The sequence below is a fragment of the Indicator indicator genome, chromosome 11 (genome assembly GCF_027791375.1).
Source record: "Indicator indicator isolate 239-I01 chromosome 11, UM_Iind_1.1, whole genome shotgun sequence".
NCBI lineage: Eukaryota > Metazoa > Chordata > Aves > Piciformes > Indicatoridae > Indicator > Indicator indicator.
The window spans coordinates 351,973-371,873 of NC_072020.1; the positions used below are offsets into that span (position 1 = coordinate 351,973).

The 19,901-nt window shown below is 43.0% G+C and overlaps 1 protein-coding gene across 17 annotated transcripts in view; it reads right to left on the reverse strand.

Annotated features, from left to right (window-relative positions):
* The window catches only part of CLASP2 (cytoplasmic linker associated protein 2), a 154,285-nt gene extending 139,036 nt beyond the window's left edge, over positions 1-15,249 (reverse strand). For all 17 annotated transcript variants that reach the window (XM_054385195.1, XM_054385190.1, XM_054385202.1 and 14 more), the window contains exons 1-2: positions 14,988-15,249; positions 3,270-3,348 (exon numbers count right to left, since the gene is read on the reverse strand). In XM_054385195.1, coding sequence (XP_054241170.1) covers positions 3,270-3,348; positions 14,988-15,182 — 274 coding nt within the window. In that variant the 5' untranslated portion in view covers positions 15,183-15,249. The remainder of the gene's footprint in view (positions 1-3,269; positions 3,349-14,987) is intronic.
* Positions 15,250-19,901: the final 4,652 nt, after the last annotated feature.

Here is a 19,901-nt window from a genome sequence, read left to right on the forward strand (position 1 = left end):
AGCATTTACTCATTGTTCCAGTAAAGCACTGGAAAAGGCTGCCCAGAGAAGCAGTGGAGTGACCATCCCTGAAGGGACATAAAAAACATGGAGATGTAGTGCTGAGGGACATGGTTTAGTGGTTGATTTGGCAGTGCTGTGTTAACAATTGGACCTGATGATCTTAAAACTGTTTTACAACCTAAATGATTCTATTTTCTTCCGGCATCTGCAAAGAACTCACTATAGTTAGGGTTACTACACAGCCAGCACTGAAGAGACCAACACAGCTTTTATAAAAAGCAGAGGAGCCTCCCAAAGTTTTAAGAGTTCTCTGCAGAACAGCTGCCTAAGAGGTAACTCAGCTTACTGAGTGCAGCTGTATTTTTGAACAGGTCAAGAAGTCTTACAGGAAAGAAGGTACCATAATGATAAAGGCATGAAGGAAGAGACCCCACCCTGGAAAGTGGATCCTCAATACACTATCACTGCACAGGAAACAGGTTGTTACAGTAGGCAGTCTCATGCATATATTGGGTCAATTTTCAGGAAGCAGTGAAGTAACAAAGAAATAGATTATCAGTAATTATAAAAGTAATAGATGGCTTAATACAACCAAAACAGAATTATGCTACTATAAACACATGCTGCATCTGTGCTGTTACAGGTTCCTCAGCTCAAAAGCCCTAAACAGAAAGGCACTGAAAGGGGAAACAAGAACAATAAAACCCATGAAACCATGTGTATATGCCAGAAACAATGAAACTGGGACTCCTGCCCAGGCTGGAGAGGGAGGAAAGGTAGCAGAGGAGAGGCACAGAAGAGATCTGTAACATGAGGACTGGCAGTCAAGAAGGTTAGAAATGATGGCTCACCTCTTCAATACCAGACCTAGCAAGCATCAAGATACCTGGAAGCCAGTACAAAAGTTTTGCCTTGCTACAGAACACTGTAAAGCCAGAGGTCTGTGTAGGTTCAAAAACTAACCAGATAAGCTGTGGGGAAAAGAGAGTGACAGAGGAGACACTGAGGACACCATCTGCCTCATCTGGCCCTAAACTGCCAGCCTGCTGACAGCCAAGGGGTCACACTGATGGGGTTATCACTGCCTGTCTGTCTTCAGCCGTCTGCATAGGGATCTCTCTCAGATAACATTAGAAGCCAAACCTGCAGAGTCAACACGATTTGGGAAACTGCTGGTTCCTTACATTTTGTTGAAGGAAGGTGTTTTCTTGCTCACTAGTGTGCTTTTAATTACTCTTATAAACGCTGGACTACCCACACTCCCAGACATTTACAATAAAGTCCTTGTAGTACTGCTTCACCAAAAAACACTGAAACTGATCCAAATCTTGTTTTAAGATGCAGAGACACAGCTACCAACTGAAAAGATTTCATACTATAAATCACTCTTTTTAGAAAGTCATCTAAAATTAAGATGTTTGCAACAACATTTCAGTGTCTGTTAAGCTTACGCAGAAGCCGATCCTGCACAACAGTGACCTGCACATCCAGCATAATGCTCTCTATAGGTCTTGATTTTGGAGACACACAGAAGCCAAATTTCAGCTGAAAGCACTACAACTTTTCTAAAAGGTAGTCCTGGGATACATACCTTCAGATGTCTACTGATGTTAAACCATTCCGCACCTGTACTCTCTTTTTCCCCCAGTATTAATATTACTGACTACTAAAACTGAAATCTTTGATTTCCTCGTAAGCTCAAACTACTGCAATATTGTGACAAAAAAAAAAAAAAGTGTTTCCAGTACCTGAAGGAGGCTACAAGAAGGCTGAAGAGGGACTATTTACAAAGGCTTTGCAGTGATAGGACAATGGGCAATGGTTTGACATTTGACAAGAGTAATTTCAATTGGATGTTGGGAGCAAGTTCTTTACTGTGAGGGTGATGGAACACTGGAACAGGTTGCTCGTGGAAGTAGTCGAGGCCTCATCCCTGGAGATATTTAAGGTCAGGCTTGAGAAGGCTTTAAGCAACCTTATCTAGTGGAAGATGTCCCTGCTGGACTAGGTAACATTTGGAGGTCCCTTCCAACCCAAACCATTCTATGACGCTATGACTCTATTCTCAAACAGTTCACACTTCAAAAACAAACCAACAAAAAAAAAAAAAAAGAACAACTTGTAAAAAATTACAGCCGCTTAAAAAAAGCTTAAGTTTTCCACACCACTAGAACATAAATCAGAACAGAGTAGAACTCTTGAAACCTAGCCACTGTTTGTAGCTACATATAGAGGCTATTAAGACATCACTATTCTGCATAGCACAATATGCCTCTACTTAGCTTCCACTTCTCCAATACGAAACTAACCAGCCAAAGGAAAACAGATTTACATTCTGTAGCACTCTACTGCAGTGGTTCTACAGCATCCTGAAACATGCTTCCAAGGAGCCCTGTAACTTGTCATAAACTATATTTCATATTTGCAAACTCTCCAATTCTGTTGATTTCTTCAATACAAAAGATGGCATGTAAAGAAGAGGAAGCCCAGCATTTGTCAGACCATTTGAGATAGCTGAGGATGTGGGAACAAGAAGCAAAATATTGCACTTAAGTTTTGGAAAGACAGAAACTCCTGCTAAAAACAGACAATGATGCAATACCACTGTTAATGCCTTAATATCACTATCTCTTCTCAAGGGCAGCAGCAAAATTAGTTGAGCAGTAGAGGTTGCTTGTACCTCCCAGAAAACTCTTTCATATGTAGGCACACACAGATCCACTAATCTGAAATTCATCTGAGTAAACATTTCACACAAGAACAACAGTGCTTTCTTTTAATCTCATGAAAAATTTAGACTACTAAAAGCTACAGAGCGCAGTTATCTAACAGGAGGTGGATCACACAGTTCTCAGACCACAGGCTTCAGGTGACATAAGGCTCTAATTAAAGACATCCTGCAAATACAACTTCCCATCTTTAACACAAGTTAAAAGGTAAAATGTTCCAATGTAGTTTTTAGATGACAGTCTTTGGAAGTGGTAAGGCATGTACACAGCATGGGAGTGGAAAGCAGCTATACAGCAGGAAACTAACTGCAGACAAGATATGCCTGGAACCTTTAAAAACTCCCAGCCATCATCTAGAAATCAGTGACTGCACGACAAAGTTAAAATTATTTAAATTCCAACAATAGCAATAAGATACCTTACTAATGTACTACAATTAGCTCAGAAAGCTTTCAACGTGTTCCACTTCAGCTGCTAGGAGAGGGAAGTCTCTTCTTCATTTTGGTCTTAAGAGAAAGAAAATTGTATTTCACTTACCAGTTCCTATATAGGATTTAAAGCGTCCTGACAGTCTGTCGACAAAGGCACCTAAAACATCTAATCCCAGTAATGCTACCTGTTGAAACAAAAGCATTAGATGTACAAAATGGATCACTACAGAGTTCTTTAGAATCTATTTTAAAGAAATTAAGCATATATATGTAAGCATGCTGAAATACTCTATCTCAACCTAAAGATAAATTGAAGTTCCACTTGGAGAGCTGAGAGTGCCTTGAAAGCTTTCATTAAGTCAAAGTTATCAGAATGTTTGGAACAGATTAAGTCTATTTACACATACCAGAGCACTTCAAATTTTTCAGTACTTGTCTTAAAGACGTAAAATAAATTTTAGAAACACCAGAACATTGGATTTCTAACTACAAATTATTCTAATTAATAATTGGGAATGCTAAGGGGCTGGAAGAAGCTCCTGTCTGGATCATATTTTTTCCCCTCCTTATCATATGTTAGGTCAGCAGTTCTGTCCCTCAATTTCTTTAAAAGATTAGTCTAGAGCTCTAAGTATTACCTAAAATTTCCTTTGACACAGGTACTTGTGTAAGGCTTTAGGCCTTACCTCCTCTACCAAGTTTCTAAGCTGCTGAAAGAAACAAAAGATAATTCCTTAATAACAACAAAAAACCTGCAGTTACCAGACTCAGAAAAGGCAAACAACTTAAAATGCCAAACTAGCTACGCCTCCAAAGTAAGCACTAACACAGACTGAGGGGCAAGGTGGGGGCAGGGGGGGGGAACACCACAAAAGCAACAACGTGGTTTAAGCTATTTCCCAGATGCTAAGAGCTTATTTCCATCTGCCTACTTGGCTCATCCACTAAGGTTATTACATCATTTTCCAAACACCCAAAAGAAAACAACTCAGAGAAGTTAACATGGTCCTCCTCAGCAGTTCAGACCACAGCATTTGTCTGCCGGCTTGTGAAGCTGGGCAAGTTCTATTTCTCTTTGCTGGCTCTTGTTAAAAACAAAATGCAACAATAACAACAAATAATCAGAAAACAAAGGAAGTTCAAAACACTACTGGAATTGTGAGGAAGTTCTATAAACTGAAACTAGATGAGAGGACAGAATCTACTAACACAGAAACAAAATCATGATCAGAAATGATCTAACAATTTTGACAGGTCAGGACGGTTTTTCTATGCTTAACTATCCTGCATACTCTTCCAACACTTTTATTTCCTGTAAGAGTCCTTTTAGGACCTCCTGAAGCTCGAGCATTCCTAAGTTTTTCCTCCTCTCCTTTTCTAGTAAGACAGGCACTGCAAATGTTTCCCCATTAACACATGAGCAGAATCACTGCCTTCTATTAGCTACTTATTTTCATCAAACTTGGAAACACATTTTCTTGGACGATTCCATTTCATTCAGATCCTTATCTGTCATAATTGTCCAGACCAGACAAGAGACAAAACCCAACAGACTGGAGATGAATGTGAACACACAAGGCCCATGTATGCAGGATCACATAAGCACTGCTTCCACTGGAAACTAGGTGAGTAAGGTCCCCATAAACTCTACAATGTGAAGCAGCTGAACAATTCAGCAGATCATACTAAATTCAATATGCAATCGATCTCCTTTTTAACAGGAGGTACTAAGCTTAGTTACAAGTTAGTACAACTTACCTGGAAGGTCAGATCATTTTATTACATACTAAAACAGAATAGCAAATTTCAGTGGATGGCCTCACTGGCTTAAATTAATGTATCGCCAGCAAGTGAGTGCATCCTACAGCTGCAGATGAGAATATTGTAACTGATAACTTACTTAGAAAAAGTAAGTCAGTTTTTATGGTAAAATCAAGGCTTTCCCAAAGCCCTTTCCTTTAATATTTTTACCACACTGTCAAACTACATGAGAGTTAAGACAAATCTCCATCTAAAAAGTGATGCCTGAAATAAGAAATTAATTCAGGATATGCATGGTTTTTCTATGCTTCTGTTTCCAGACTAAGCCCCACCTTAGACTTGTCCTTCTAGTGACAACTTTTAAAATACCCTTCCAACACCAAATGATAGGACAAGGAACAACAGGGACAAGATACAACGCAGGAAGTTCCACCTCAAGATGAGGGGACACTTCCTTACGGTGAGGGTGACAGAGCACTGGAACAGGCTGCCCAGAGAGGCTGTGGAGTCTCCTTCTCTGCAGACTTTCAAAGCCCATCTGGATGCACTCCTGTGCAGCCTGCCCTAGGTGATCCTGCTTTGGCACAGGAGTTGGACTTGATCTCTGGAGGTCCCTTCCAGCCCCTGACATTCTGTGACTTCGGGGTCTAACACACAAACTACAGCCCTTCCTGCTCTGTAATCATAACTTCCAGACTCTCTCTTGGCCAAAATCTTGAGGAAGATTTTATCTTTGAAATATCTCTCCTGAAGAGAGATTCTGAACAAGAGCAAGCTCAGGGATTTAAAAAGTAAAGCACACATGACTGCCTTTTAACTACAGATCTACCCTTTAGTCATTGCAAAGAAGAGCTCTGAGTAAGATGGAGAGCATTTCTTGAGGAGCTTCCTCTTGATTATTTCCTCCAGTGCTTAGCGTCTAGTGTTCACAGAGGGTTTTTGTGGCATTTATTTTGCCTTTGGTGGTGGTGGTAGGTAGTTTGATCAGGCAAGGGTGAGGACTGGTTGTTTTTAAAGTCTTACCCAGGTAAAAATGGTGGTCATGTGGAATATCTGAACCTCCACATATCTACAGCTCAGAAGCTTGACAACTGACAGCTATTCATTCTACCACGACTACTATTGTCAACAAAGAATCTGATCACTTGCATTTCATTTGTGTGGGAGTAGTCACTGACATAATGCCTGCATATTCCACAGTTTTGTATCCCTCCCTATGAATGGGTAAAATTTAACCACCTCTGATGAGGCAAGCCACATTTATCTTGATTCATCATTCAAGCAGCTGTCAATGTGGTGTTGACACTTTCCAACTGTCCAACAAAGATTTGCTTAATGAACGCAGTAAGGGTTCTGCTTCAATAATTAGTGTGCAAGACCCCCTACAATGACTATAAATACCATAAATTTGAACATCCTGATGATAGTTGTCTTGTGTCCTTATTGTATGAAAATGTGTAGATCATACTGCATGTAATGAAGAGATGAGACTAACCCTGCATTTAAGAAATGCAAAAGCAACACACACTACTCTGAAATTCTCATCTTTAACAGGTACTGAACAAAAAGCCTTACAGGTAAGAGGTAAGGGAACAGCTTACTATAGTTTTCAAGTAGCAATCCCCTACGTACATCACGATTCTTTAGCTCATACAAAGTCCTTTATGGTCTGCAACCTTGAAAATATAAAATGTCATAGTATCCACAGAGTGAGAAAGCATGATGTGACCACAGGCTGGAGGTAATGGGAAGCTGCTCTAGCTACAAAATTGTCTCTCATTTCACATTTCAAACCAAGCCAGCAGAAGCACACCACTGCAGAGTATAGCAAATAAATAACCCTCTATTGTTTTTGCACATTGGTCTTAGCATTTGTCTGCTTGGATACACAATGGTCTGAGTTTCACCATCTCTTGGTAGGTATAAGCCATGCAGTATTCAAGCAGCCTTTTGGTAGGAGTCCCTAACAATTCATAAGGGGTCACAGGAGCAACATTGATTTGTTCAAGGCAGAACTGATCTTAAAATAAATAAATAAATAACAAAACAAAAACAACACCCAAGGGTTGGGTTCCAAGCTCTCACACACTGTGAGGACCCAAGTAGCAACACAGACTCTTCACTGTCAACAGAAAAACCTCTCACCAGCATTATGGTTCTTCGCTGATCAGCTTCAATGATGGATGTACTTCTTACAGGACTAAAATCATTGGATCTGTTTCTTATTCTGCAGTCATTAAGCCTTTTGCCTGCTGCTTAGAAAGAGCCTTTGTATACTGAGACTGAGTCATCAGCTCACTATTGTTTGTTGCATTTAAATACTGATTGTTGAGACTTGCAGTGGAAATTCCAGCCTTTTGGAACTGAAGTTCGTAGCTGGTGAGGTACTTTACAACAAGCTAGTGTTCAGGAGTATTCTTAACTTCTTGGATCACAACAGAACTGCCAACCTAACTGAGAAATACCCATTCTAGAAAGGACCAGACTCTTTAATGAATTCAAGATGTTGCAACCAAAATGTAATTATGGATTGACCCACTAATTAAGAACTGAGCCTATTTCTTGCTCTACAGCATGTTCCTTTACCATCTCTCCTTCTACCTACTCTTTCGGGCACTACTACTGCTCCACCATGGGCATCTTCCAGGCATCTAAGTATATATACACTGTTCTTCAAACCACACCTGGCTAACTATGCATGCTTACTATTATTCTCACTGTGATTGTGTTCACATCAGTAATTTCCCATCCCTTTAGGGGACCTCTAGGGCCAGGAAATCATCTCTAGTTATGTAAGTTGCCAAACAACCTTAATATGAATGTCACTGGATTTGGTCATAGGAGCTCTACAGATTCTGCAGACCGCAATCTGCAAACTAGCCACGAGAATCTAATGGGAGAATTAAGGAGGTCAGTACCTGGAACACCTGAAGAATTAAGGTAAGGCATCAGACTTTCTGTCACCATGGGGACAGTTGTGGTATCACTAGCAATCAACCAGCAAACACAAAACACCCCACCAAATAACTACACCCTGCTAGAACAAGCATTGCTTCAGCACTGCAATGCTGCAACAAGACACATGCAAGAGTATCAGGTGAGTTTTGTTGGGTTTAAGTATTGTCATCCAAGTCCCAAGGTGTACTTTCTCAACACTCAATCTCAAGTACCTCTGAAGTAGCTGAATAAGAAACCAAAACATTTCATGATCTTCAAACTGATGCAAGTTCAGACTGAAAGTGCAATCTCCAAATTGTTTTGTACTCTGTGGACAATCCAGCAATTGCTGTTCTAAAATGTGTCACACACTGCCTCCAGCTTGAGCCATTACAGGAGTACCTAAAGTTTGTTTCATATGCACATCAAATGTTCATCCCTCGACCACTGCCATACATTTTTCATAGATGTTGTTCCAAAGACACTAAGCATAAAACAAACCTATACGACCACAGAATTGTCAGGGTTGGAAGGCACCTCAAGGGTCATCCAAGCCCCCTACCATGGGCAGGGACACTGCTCACACTAGATCAGGTTGCCCAGAGCCACATCCAGCCTGGCCTTAAAAACATCCAGGGATGAGGCTTCCACCACCTCTCCAGGCAACACCTGATACAGCAACACCTGACATTTTAAGTCATTTTCTTTGAGACTGTCTGGCTTAAACTTCATGTGCTGCAGTAGGAGAAGTCTGAAGACAGAGCCTCTTTAAAAGCAGGACTCTATGGGAAGACAACGACTTGTATGGTGTTTCTCTTTGGAGTATATAATTTTAAAAAAGCAGTAAAGTGTTTGGGGGAAGACAGAAAAACCACACTTGAAAGCGTTTCTAAGCATGTTGATGGAGCAAAACAAAGGAATACCTTATTTTAGAACTTAGTTCTTTCAAAAGAATAGTTCTTGTGCTTAAATTGTATTAAATATACAGCAACTCCTATTCTCCACTCCTTACTCCTACTGCTGCACCAGCTCCACTGCTGCAAGAGACAAGTGTTCACGCAGCCAAGTAGGAACCCACTTAAGGAAACAAGTCCAAAAAACGAACAAGAGAAAGCATTTTCTGAGCCAGGTCTCCTCCCCCAGCCCCACAAGCACTCCCACCAGAGCAGGAAAGGCACGTCACACCGTCCCAGCTCAGCAGCCAGGGAGAGAAACTGCTTCCATCAGCAAGGCTGCTAGAAACGCCTGGTATGGCACACAGCCTTGGCTTCTGTGAATTCTCTTCTACCTCTCTCCACACTGCACACAGCTTGGAAGTGTCTCTATTCACATCCAAATCAAATTGCAAGCTAAGGAGCTGTCTCTCAGGTATACTGGATTTGATGCATTTCAATCTCCTGTCACATCAACCAAATCAGTTTGATGCAACACTGGAAAATTAATTTAACATCAACAAAAAGTAACTGCCTCAAGAGCGACAATGAGAACACTCGGCCCCAGGAGAAGCTGAGCTGCTGTTAATACAGAGATCACAGGCTGCATTACACAAACTGAAGCTTCAGAACAATTGAGAACTATCAACTCCAACTCTGAAGGAGATGCCTAATAGGTTGAAACTATATATTCTACATTCCTAATCAAAGGCTGGACAAAATTAATTTTAATTAAACTTAAAAGAATTAAAACTTCTTTCAGGTTTCCTGACCCTTCTGGAGCTCTGTTTGATTTGGCTAACATTCTATAGTTTATTTCACATTCTGTGAACAGAACATAAATAATACATGAAAAAAATAATCATTATTACTCAAGAAAAAAAAAACAACAAATAATTGAGCTGGAAAACTAACACTGGACTGCTATATGGACAGGTTGAGCCATGTTCTCATTACACATAAAGGAAAGTAGCTCCCACATAGCCAAGATGAAACGACTTGAGGAAGAAAGTAATAATGAAATTCAGTAAAGACATTTAAATTACCTCTATTTGCTAACAGAGACCAAGAAAACACCAAAACTCATGGAGAAACTGAAAACTAAAGGTTGAGGTGGGTCTTCATTCATTCCACTCGTCTGTGCTGCAAGTTAGCCCTACAACTCACTACAGCACTCACCTCGTGTAGCATATGTTGGCTTGTGGTCAACTTCAGATCCAAACTAACCCACACATATTCCTCCTAAGCACTGCTACTTAATCAAATGCCCCACACCCTGCACTTCTGCATTCAATTATTCTTACTGAACTGCAGGACTTCACGTTTTTTGCTTCTGAACTTCCCTCTCTTTTCAGATTACAGTATCTCCATTTTGCTCAAGTAATTTTAAATTCCAGCTTCCGCTTCACACACTGCCGTGCCATTCAAGGAAATTATGACTGCTGCTACCTCTCTGCACGGGCCTCAGACAGAGATCCTAGCCACTTGTCTTAACCATTTGCAAACTTACAGTTGAAAGTCTCCCCTTACTTTCTGGAAACTGAATGCTCCTCCTGCTGGCCTTCTGCTGAACTCCAGACAAACCAAAATAAATACTTGCTAAACCAAGGAAATGCAACAATGCAACAATAACTTCACTGGTATTTTGATATCTTTCAATATTTGGTGTTGAAACAAAGCTAAGAAAAATCTCACTCTTCAGGAAGCATAGAACAAAAGAGAACTCCAGATTTGCCTATGCACGTTATCTTCAATATAGACTAAGAAACTGATCACCATCTTCCCCCTCTCCTCTGATGCGGTGAGATCACACCTGGAACATTGTGTCCAATTTTGGGCTCCCCAAATCACGAGAGACAGGGATCTGCTAAAGAGAGCCCAACAGAGGGCTACAAGGATGACTAGAGGACTTGAACGTCTCTTCTCTAAGGAAAGACTGAGAGCCCTGGGGCTGTTTAGTCTGGAGAGAAGACTGAGAGGGGATCTGATCAATGTCTGTAAATATCTGAGGGGTCTGTATCAGGATGAAGGTGCCAGGCTCTTTTGGGTGGTGCCCAGTGATAGGACAAGGAACAATGGATACAAGCTGGAACACAGGACGGACACTTCTGTATGGTGGCAGCACTGGAACAGGCTGCCCAGAAAGATTGTGGAGTCTCCTTGTCTGGAAACTTTCAAAACCTGCCTGGATGTGTTCCTGTGCAGGCTGCCCTAGGTGACCCTGCTTTGGCAGAGGGGTTTGGACTCCATCTCTAGTGGTCCCTTCTAACCCCTAACATTCTGTGCTTCTGGGATTGTTTTTGTGACAATCTACTGCTCTGACAGGAGAACAGCTATTATCTGCTGCAGTTGAGGAACAAAACATGCTAAAGTATCAACTATAAAGGTAAGAAATCCAAAGATAACTCAGTCACAAACATTAGCGATGACTTTTCTCACATAAAATTACATTTAGAAACCATGAAAATTTCAGTCATAGGTTTTTATTACTGCTGATCAAGTGCAGTTTGCATAGAGAAACACAAGATGCTTCACTGCTTAAAATACATTTTATGAGGGTAGTTACTCAATTTTGGTGGGTTTAAAAAAGCAAAAAACAAATAACAAAACCCAACCAACCACTAAACCTCAACATGCTAACAGCCAAGGGCAGACTTGCAAAGCTCTGCTTGAAAAGTAACATTTCTGCTTCCCACATCTCTACAGCAGAAATTTCGTAAGTAATCTGCAAATCTGCTTTGAAGTCAGACATAGAAGAGTTTGAGCCACCAACCTGTACAAAGTTAATCTTGTAATTACTTCAAGTGACTATTGAGTACAAGAGATAATAAGAGGTGTTAATTAAAACCCATGTAAACCCAATAAGGCCACCAAATCACAGAACATGATCTATCAATAGCAATACTCACAGAATGTGGAATTAATTCACTGCTTGAAGGTCACCTGAGAGTCTGAATGCAAATATTAGCACTGTTGCGATTTCCTGAGACTGCCAAATATTTCACTTTGAGGAGAACAAATATCAGCAGGATCACGTCATCACTCAATTCTTTAGTTGTATCTAACCTACTCTCTCCTAAAAAAGATTTCAGAATTCACTGCCCTTATTTTTTAATCCATTATCCCTTACAGCCTTGAGAAAAGCATCATTTGAGGGGAAAAAAATACTACTAATCCCCACACACACACACAAAATCCATACCTTTCTCCCCTCCCCACTCAAAAAACCAACCAAGCAAAAAACCCCCAAAACCAACCAACCAAAAACCCAGACAAAACCACAAGCAAAAAAAAACAAACAAAAAACCAGCCAAACAAAACAAATAAAAAAAAAAAAACACACAAAAAACCCCAAAACCCACTACAAACCAAAATCCAAGGCTTTATAACGTGGGAGGAGAGGTCAGTCCCAAACAACATGAAATAAACCAGATCATGGTACCAGGAGACCATGTAAACCATTTTCCCTGCAGTGAGAGACTCTCATTCTAAGGAGATGCAAAATAAAAGTTTAAATCATTTGCATCTTCTGCATGTTGCAAAGTTTGCCATGGTGTTTGGAAGCCAATTCGTCACTGACTGCGCTGTCAATGAAGCTTCCATGACACACCACTGAAGTCAGCCTTGAAAAATGACTCATCTCTTTGTCTAGGCCATCCCCAGCATTCTGCAAACAGCTTTCACTACAGCTCTGTACCATTTTCACATGACCCAAAACATTCTTCATCTCGTCTTTCTGATTTATCAATAACCAAAACCAGCAATTTCACTTTCCACTTCAATGAGCCAGATGAACTAAAAAATGTTCCTATCTGCTTTCTTAGTTAGGAACTGCCAGACTGTTTATTAAACCACTATAAATTGTTGCAAATTTCAGAAAAGCAAAATCTTAGAGAGAATAACAGATGTATACTTATTTACTGAATATCCATTCTTTCTCACTCATTATCAAGTCTGTCAAACCAAACCTCCTATTCCCCACAGATTCCTTCCCTTCTGGTTGTATGAGGCAGAAACTTTCTAGGGTGGTTATTTCATAGAAAGTTTTATCTTTAGAGAGAGTTGATCATAGAGCTCCCAGATCATTAATCTTCATTTCCACCATGATCAAGAGAGTGCACTGCATGCAAGGACCCAATTTTCAGACAAAAGGAAAGATTCAGGGTAAATTACATCAATTGTTCCTTCATTATCTACATTATCTACCTGCACTGGAAATAATACTCCATCAAATTTCCTGTAGTACTCCCCACTTGTCACTCCAATTTATCTAGCTCAACAGCTCTCATAAGCTGCCAGTCATTATCACTGCTCATGTCAGCAGGGAGGGATTCATTACTTTGGGACACTGAAGACCTGAGAGACTTTTAGTAGGATACAAGAAAAGATAAGTAGAATTATCCAGATGCTCTACATATCCATTCCTCAGCAGAGGAAAGGGCAACCAACAAATTATTACAAATACAGTGATGAAATTACTTTTAAATACAATGTTGTGTGTATAAAGAGCTATCAGTAAGTGGATGCAGAGAAGACACAGCAAATATACTTTAACTATTAAGCAAACTATTTCAAAAACTCTTAGTATTTGCAATACTCTGTGTTGTCTTGCATGATTTGTGACCAAGAGTACTACATATTCCTCATTCGTCCTGCAGTTTTGACAGCCAAGAAGTTCTGTCACTGTACATCAGCAGCAGAAATGCCTTGTGTTACAAAAAATGCAGCTTGAAAAGCAAATTTCAAGTATTAATACCAAAATTTGTCAATTTAAAAGTCCGGGAAGAAACTTCTACATTGCCCTGCAGAGAAGAACGAGTATCTAGTTCTCTTTGCCCAAAAAGGTTACTTTTGAAGACCTGTTTAGATTTCACAGTAGTCAATTATCACTAACAACTGCCCTCGGATGAGGAATATAAAGGCAAACAAACTGCACTTGTCCAAGGTATTTCCTCAAGCTAGCTTGAGCTTTGTTGACAAACATGCTTCCAAAAAAAAAAAAGAAGCAGCATACACGCAAATAGAGTTAAGCCTTATTGTTTTCAGACCTCAAACTCAGAAGTGCTAAGTGCCAACACTGGCAAACAGACAGCAGTCTAATGTGAAAAAAAAAACCCAAAACGTTTCACAGTGCCCTCACGAGGTACTCCTGCACCTGCCCCCTGAGCGTAACCAAACAGAATAAAAACTACGCTAAGGCCACAGCACTAAGTTTAAAGACCCAAAATGCAAGCCAAGCCTCCGACCAGGCGTGAGGGGGAGGTAAAGGAAGCAGCGCAGCTGAAGGGCGTATCTCAGCACCGCAGACCCACACCGCCACCCCACGACGGCAGCAAGGACCTATCCCGGCTACACACCGGAAAGAAATTCATTTATTAAAAAAAAAATCGATAATGCTAATACGATTGTCCTTGATCATAAAGCTACGTTGTCATTGTGTTATCGGCTGGCCAACGCCTGAAACGCGTACAACTATAACACGAGGTGGGTGCAGGAGCAATCACTGCTTCCCTGTAGCACTGGCTAAGATGCACAAAAAAAAAAAAAAAAAAAAAAAAAAGGGGGGGGGAAAGAGCAAACCTGAGTCATCACTGTGCTGCTGTAGAGATACTAACTTCCCACCTACAGCAAAGTCACCTAAAGACGATATAAACAACTTTAAACTTACTACGGGGGCCCCAAGAAGCAAATGATTGATTAAATCAAATAAAACACAGTCCGTGTGCTACAGACCTGGTGAAGCTGCACTCCTTAGGGCCTACAGACCATAATGGCAATCCCATGAAGCACTACATCCCAGTGTAGACCATGGCATGGGAAAAGTAGTTAAATAAAATTAAAGAGAAAAAAACCATCACTACTTATCTTGTTTCATCATAAGAAGCACAAGCCTCGTCTGTTAAATATTTGTGTGGGTTTTCTTTTTGGTATTATGTAAAAAAACCTTTAACCAACGATAAAAGCAAAACTAAAAACCCCATTACTGCTTCTTTCAAGACAGAGAAATAGAAACAAGAAAACGTTAACCAACCCCTCCTCAAATTTCCGAATTTCCCTTTGCGGGTGGGAGGGACACAAAATGGTCTAAACGTAGTTTTACTTCTTCTCGCATCTGATTAAAAAGTAATCCAGCGCTCTGTACCTCCCTACCATGATGAATCATGGTCTTCCTGTACCTCGCCGCCCAGCCTCACCTTAAAATTACTGGAGTTGACCCATGCTGTCAATTCATCGATCACTTTATCAAGGCGTTGCTGGTCCTGCTCCAGATCGGTGGACCTCGCCGGGTCGCCCAGGTATTCCAGCAGCTCCTGGCCGACCTGCATCCTGCGGCCCACGTCCTTCTGCTGCACCTGGTCACAGAAATAATCCATACCGGCAAACTCCATCCTCCGCCGCTGCACCAAAGTTTTTACGGAGAAGCACCGACCAGCTCAGGGTCGGGAGCGCAGCCAGGTCAGGGCGTGGGACGGCGGCGGAAGGGAAACGCCCGGCGAGGCGGCGGTCCGCGGCAGCGCCGCTGCCCTCATGAAGCCTCCCCTCGCCCTCTCCGCTCCGGCCCCGCACCCGCCGCCTCCATGCGCAGACGCTCCGCACCCTCCGGCCTCCTCCGCGAGGTGAAGCCGCAAGTACGAAGCGAAGACGCGGGCTCACACGCGGAGCTTGGAGACTGCAGAGGGCGGAGGGGTCAAGAGGGAACCGCCGCCGCCTCCTCCCCGGGCTCGGGACTTTCCAGGCGCTTCCGCGTCGTCTCCGGGGATCCCGGGAAGGCTCCTCGCTGACGCCCCTGCTCTTCCCCCGCCGAAAGAAGGAAAACTGAAACCGAGAACAAGCGTTAAAGTTCGCTTGAGGGACGGTGGGATCTGGCACCTCAGCGGAGGACGGGCAGCCGCGGGCTGAACGAGGTCCCCGCGGGAACTGCCGCCGTCGCCTCCTCTCGCTCTCCTCCCTCCCGCAGGCGCCGCGGATCGATCCCTGGGCTGCCTTTCACCCCTGCGGGCAGCGATCCGTCCTCCCACGGACGCAGCACCGGTGAGGCCGGGACGGACCTCTCACGTTTCTGATACCGCAGTCTCTGGCCCCTCCTCTGTTCGTCCGCAGGGCAGCTTCGAAAACTTCGCCTCGGCGAGTCTCAGCACCACTTTCTCTCTCTTTTCCCGTCAGCTTCACGGCGGGGCCGAATCAGGCAAGCCCCCACGGAACCTCTTACACTCCTCCGTCCCGTGGAAGTTACTCCCCCGCCCCGCCGCGGGCCTCCCCGTCCGGCGCCAGCGATACTGGGCGTGCCTTCCAGCGACCACGCCCCCAGCGTCTTCCCCGTCTCCGGCAGCGCGTTCCCGTGAGGCCTCGCCCAGCGCTGCGGCGGACCGGCTGGCGCCGCGCGCCCCGCGGTCCCGGCCGCTCGTAGGCTGTGGCCCATGGCAGCGGGAGGAGCGTGCGCAATGCGCTCAGAGGGAGGGCGGCGAGGCAGCACTGGGGGTTGGCGCTCCTCCAGCTCCCGCGGCGCTGAGAGGCCGTGAGCGAGGAGCTGCCCCGGAGAGCATCCAGGGCTGGCTCCTGTGCCGAGCCGAGCTGTTGTCTTCCTGCCCCGGCAGGGTTTAGGTAGGCTCGTCCCAGCTCGGTGAAGGGTAGGGGCACGGAAGGTGTGCGAGAGTGAGCAGGGAGAGAAGCACAGTTCTGTGGGACGGTAAAACGCAGAACCTCGCTGCAGAGGTGGCAAATGAAGCTGCTGCCAGCCCAGCGCTGTCCCGACTTGGTCAAGCGGTGCTCGGTTTTCGCCCTGCCCTCTGCTGTGATTGAAGGTGGGGAGATCCCCGGGGAAGCAGCTCGGTACACGGAGCGCTGTCTACTGCAACGTAGCTAACCCACCTGCAGGCTACCAGGAACAGACCTTATTTAAAACACAGACACGTTAGTGCTGGGACTGCGACGTGAGGAGGTGTTCCAGGGTGCTCTTAAACTGGCCCAAATCCCTTGGACGTTAGAATGGAGAAAAGTCTCTGTCCTGCTCCCTCTCTTCGCCTTGTCCTAGCAGGGTGTCCGTGTGGCTCCTCAGGCCTCTGAAAGCAGGATTGTGATTTCCACACGCGTGGAAAGGAAAGGAGAAGAGTTAGTTTTCTCCCTCCTCTCGACCAAATTGCTTTGCTTACGCCAGAGCTTGTCCCGTGTGCCAGGTTCTCTACTCACTGACAAACTCGGGGTGATTTAATGGACTAAATGTCAGCGTTGGTGCCAGTGAGTTGGACTGGCTCACAGGTCCTAAGGACAAGAAGCACAGGACTCAGGAGGTGGGAAGTGTAGCAACCCCTATCAATGCAGCGGTGATGCTGTTCTGCCTTCCTTTTGATCATGGGAGGTTTCGTGTTACACTGAAGTGCAAGCTGGTGCTGATACAGGCAGACCTTTGCTTGCCCTGCTGTTAGGTATACAGTCCTTCCCTTTCCTACACCAGAGCTGTTGTTTATTTGACCTCATATAAAAACATTTCTTTTTCTCTCCTCCTTCTCCCTCCCCCCCCCCCCCCCCCCCCCCCCGCCGATTTAGCTTTTTGCTGTTTCAGATTCCTAAATTGCTTCACTCGTTTTAAGCAAGCACCAAAGTTGGGGACACAGGGCTGGTGGGACCTCTTGGGAGCTGCTGTGTCATGAAAGCTGAAGTTAGTTTCAGGACAGCACAGTCTGTCTGTCACTCGCTTCATTAGTCCTAACACTGAGGAAGGATGAGTGTGCAGGAAAGTGAGGTACTCCCTTCATTTGGCTGCAGGATCTAGACAGGTATAAACTGACTGAGGAACCACACCTGTAAACTGCAGCTTCACAGCAGTGTAAACCAAATCACATTTGTGCTGCAGTGGTGCTACTTGCCTATGTCTCACAAACCTCACTTTCAGGAATTCTGGCACTTCCTTTCTGTCCCATGCATTGACATTGGTATGTCTCTGCAGAGGGCTAGTTCAGCAAATCAATCTGGCATGAAAAGAGGCACTACAGGCACAGCAGAAGGCAAAATCACAAACAACCTTTCATTGGTTTGTGTGCAATGTGGTAAATTCAGGATCCTGTGCTTGATCAGGTCATAGGCATTACAATGATAAGATGATTCAAAAAGTTGTAGATGCCTTTCAAGCAGAAATGTATGCATTGTACTTTGATCTTACTATAATTTTATGGAATATTATGAACTTCTGTTTTTACAATGGAGTTTCCTGTGCACATATAATGAGATGTAATTTTGGATGGAGTTGAATAGTTCTTCTCTTGTGTGTGCAATGCCATTTATGAAGATAGGTTATAAAAACTTGGCATGGAATCACTATTATTGAAAATAGGCCTGAAGGAACTGATGCAAATTTTAAAAATAAGTATCAGAATTCTTTTTTATATATAGCTATGTACATTAGATGTATAACACTATATAGTTATAAGTATTATATATATAATTTATATAGTATATGGTTATATATATTTATATATAAATTATTCCTCTAGTGTGAGGTGTCCCTGCCCATGGCAGGGGGGTTGGAACTAGATGATCCTTCCAACCCTGACTGATTCTATGATTCTATGATCATTGTTGCTATGTTTTTTTCAATGTGCTTGGTGTTGCAAGTTTTAAAAGTAAATTTCTTGATGTGATGGTTTTAAAAATAACTGTTGATCTGATAAAGAGTGGCTAAATAGAAAAAAAATGAGCAGATTATACTGGACTCTTGGAGTATCAAGAACTGTAAACGGTTTTAGTGCACAAAACTTTCTGAAAAAAATTTAAAAATTTAAATTACCCTTTTGCTGTAGTCCAAATTAATGTCAATTTCCTTAGAAAATCCTAAGCAAAAACAGAGGATCAAGCTCATGGCACAAGCTTTTCTGAATTTATCTTGATTCAAAGCAAATGTACTGAGGAGGTAACCTAACTGCTGTGAATAGCACTGACACTGAGGAGAAGGTAAAGAATAATAAGACACACACTTGAAATGCTAAAACTATTATGTCAACTCAAAGACAACATCATGAAGCTATGCTAAGGGCAAAAAGCCATGCTGGGATAACTGGCTTCATTTTTTCCTTCTATTTCAGGTAATGTTTTCTTAGAAAACACAGGGGAAAATAAGTGCCTGGCTGTAAAACCAGAGGGTTAGACTCACATATGTCCCTCTGTTACTACCTGCCAGCACCAGTGCCTCTATACTGTATGGACATTGATACAACACCAGAAAATTGGTAGTTTTCATTGCTGAGGTGTTTTGATAAGGTCAAAGCAATTTCCTTTGCAATCCTGGCACTAAAAAGGATTCTCTTTTGTTTGTGAGATCAGTAAGTGTTGGTTCATTTCTTCCTCTGCAAACAAATAGCATTTTGATTTGGCAAAGCCAGCTCCTGGGTACTCATTTGTTTTTTCAGCAAAGCAAGAGTAGCACTCTAAAGTTGAATCAAGAGCAGTCCCTTGGCTTGGACAAAGGACACAGTTCTGTTGTTAGATGTTCTCACAAAGTCCTACCAGGCTTTGTACCTAGGGACGCCAGCTAGGCTCAAAAAAAGAAGGCATTTTCATTCAAACTGAAGATCTTTTAAAGCCTCTTATTCTCAGTTAAAGAGATTGCTGCCTTCGGAATGCAATCTTCTGTTTGATATACAAGCACATGAGCATAAATCCACCACTCTTGTGTATGTGTGCAATGCTTCATGTTTTGTAGAGCAGTTAACCCCATAAATGAATGAAGAATCCAAATTTCTGTCACACTCTGAATGTGACCTGTTAGCAAGTAGGGTGATTAGAGCAGGAGCTGAGGTAAGCAACACTAATGCAGCCAGGCGTGTTCCCAAGCTGGGCTGCACACCAAACCTGTTTCTACACCCCCATCCCATGCTGCACAGCTGTCCCATGCAGTGTCCTGTTCACAAACAGGCAACAGTGGTACAGGGGAGGAGGCTGGGGAGGGAGGATGCTCTGCTCTTCATTCCTTTGGCTGATGGGAAAGCATGTGCTGTGTTTCAGGCTCTGTTCCTACCCTCTTCCCTTTCCCAGCAGTAGCGTCCACAGGCTGAGAACTCATGCAGTCCACTTACTGATCTTCGTTCCAGCAGAAAAGCTACTTCCACAGACTGATT